The sequence below is a fragment of the Ailuropoda melanoleuca genome, chromosome 6, assembly GCF_002007445.2.
Source record: "Ailuropoda melanoleuca isolate Jingjing chromosome 6, ASM200744v2, whole genome shotgun sequence".
NCBI lineage: Eukaryota > Metazoa > Chordata > Mammalia > Carnivora > Ursidae > Ailuropoda > Ailuropoda melanoleuca.
In genome coordinates, this window is record NC_048223.1 from 10,678,209 (window position 1) to 10,680,773 (window position 2,565).

General features: G+C 45.3%; 1 protein-coding gene across 1 annotated transcript in view; it reads left to right on the forward strand.

Moving 5' to 3' along the window:
• A4GNT (alpha-1,4-N-acetylglucosaminyltransferase) overlaps positions 1-1,311 on the forward strand; it is a 5,854-nt gene extending 4,543 nt beyond the window's left edge. Inside the window, exon 2 of the mRNA XM_011230006.2 lies at positions 697-1,311. Within this exon, the coding sequence (XP_011228308.1) occupies positions 697-1,311 (615 nt within the window). The remainder of the gene's footprint in view (positions 1-696) is intronic.
• Positions 1,312-2,565: the final 1,254 nt, after the last annotated feature.

A 2,565-nucleotide genomic window follows, 5' to 3' on the forward strand; every position in this document is an offset into this window, starting at 1 on the left:
ATAGTCCCCTTATCCAGCTTTTTTTCCTTCACAGTCCTTATGAACACCCAACATATTATATATTGATTTGTTTATTGTCTATCTCCACCCAGTAGGGAATGTTATCTGTTTGTTTACTGCTATCTCCTTAGCAACTATAACAGAGCTTGGCACATAGGAAGTAGGTCCTCCATGAATATTATTAAAGGAATTCACTAGTGAAAGAACACATGCATGCATTTTAAGAGTCTTCTACCAATTTTGCAAAGAGCATACATATTTATCTATTTATAGTTTCCTAGTTTATTTTTTTCTTTATCAGTTTTTAGCATTTTTAGGACTCAAAAATACTTTCTTCACAGTTCCCTATTTGTAGTTAATGTACACCCTGTTGAAAATGACCCAAAGGGTTAATTGTGAAATCCCTGCTGGGTTTCTTCTTTACCATTCCACTGCTTCAATTTTTTTAAAAAACAAATTCACGAAATCTTTAAAAGCTGCTAAAATCTTCCCGTTGTTACTGATTGCTGTAAACTTTTCACTTGAAGGCACATTTTGGGGTGGAGGTAAATTGGTAAATTTGCAAAATTGGGCTGTCCAGTAGATTTTTGAGAAGCTGGCTTGCTTGCTTCTCCTCAGCCACCCTGGGCTGGCCTCCCGTTGGGACACCCTCCCTTTCCCCTTGCTGCTCTGGCTGATTTGCTCCTGGTCTTGCAGATCAATGCCAGTGTGGAGAGAAACTGGCTCCACGTCAGCTCGGATGCGTCCCGCCTGGCCATCATCTGGAAGTTCGGCGGCATCTACATGGACACTGATGTTATCTCCATCAGGCCCATCCCTGAGGAGAACTTTCTGGCTGCACAGTCTTCTCGGTACTCTAGTAATGGGGTGTTTGGGTTCCTCCCCCACCACCCCTTCCTGTGGGAGTGCATGGAAAACTTTGTTGAACACTACAACTCAGAAATCTGGGGCAACCAGGGTCCCAATTTGATGACCAGGATGTTGAGACTGTGGTGCAAACTTGGAGACTTCCAGGAGGTGAGCGACCTCAGATGCTTGAACTTGTCCTTCCTACACCCCCAACGATTTTACCCCATCTCCTATCAGGAGTGGAAGCGCTACTATGAAGTCTGGGACAGAGACCTGAGCTTCAATAACTCCTACGCCCTGCATCTGTGGAACTACATGAACAAGGAAGGAAGGGCTGTGGTCAGAGGGAGCAACACGCTGGTGGAGAACCTCTGCCGTAAGCACTGTCCCAGGACTTACAGGGTCCTGATTCAAGGCCCAGAGGGCTCGGGGACTGGGACGCTGGGTCCAGGTAACAAATAGAGCCAGCACCGGATTCCTGCTGCTGCGTCATAGAACTGGGCACTTCCTGGTGTGGCAGCTTTCGGTTCATGCTCTTGTTCCCCAGGGGGGTAGGGGCTCACCCGCGTATCAGTTAGGATCAGCTTTCCCTGTCTGTAGTAGAAAAATCCCAAAGACCATTGGTGTATAAAATACAGAAGCTTCTTTCTCTCTCATGTAGAAGAAATCTGAGACAGGTGATTCAGGGCGGGGGTGGGGGGAGCATGCTCACTGAGGTCATCGGGGACCTGGGTTTCTTGCATCTTTTCGTTTGTCATTTGTCATCCTTAGTGTCCATAGCCCATGGTCTATATGGTTGCTTGATCTCCGGCCCATTATGTCTGCATTTTGGGCAGCAGGAGGAAGGAAGGTGGAAGGTGCACCTCCTTTATTTTATGAAGACTTCCTACAAATACCTTATAACACTTCCCCTTACATCTCACTGGTCAGAGTGTAGCTGCAAGAGAGGCTGAAAATTTAAGGAGGAAGAGAAAATGGGCGTTAGAAGAGGCAGCTAACAGTTTTGCTACATGTTAAATTTATTTCTGTAAGATTAAGTTTAGGACCCGTTAGAGAATTGACTGGGGGAAAAGAGACTGATTTCTGGTCCTGATTTTGATATTCATTAATGCACTCAGTCTGTGAGCATTAATGGAGTCCCTTCGGTGTGCCAAGCACTGACTTAGTTGTTGAAGATACAGCTGGATCAAGCAGACAGTGTTCTGTCTTAGTCAGTCTGGGCTGCAGTAGCCAGGTATCATAGACTGGGTGGCATATAAACAACAGAAATTCACTTCTCACAGTTCTGGAGGCTGGTAGTCTAAAATTAGGGTGAGGATCTTCCAATGGCAGAGGGCACTTTTCTTGTTGAATCTTCATATAGTGGAAAGGGTCAGGGGGATCTCTGGGGTCCCTTTTATAGAGGAATTGATCCTACTCATGAGGGTTTCACCCTCATGACCTAATTACCTCCCAAAGGTCCCACCTCCTAATACCATCACATTGAGGGGTAAGATTTCAACATATGAATTTTGGGTGGACATGAGGATTCATTCAGTCCATTGTTGGTCCCTTGTATTTACCCTAATGACTGGCCGCATTCCCCCTCTGATACCCTCTTGCCTTTCCCAGAGTGTCTTCTCTTCCCTACTCACCCTGCCTCAGTTGGCTCATAAAAGCAAATTACAAACGGTAATTTTTACAAACCACTTCTCTTTAACAGTCACATAAAAATTT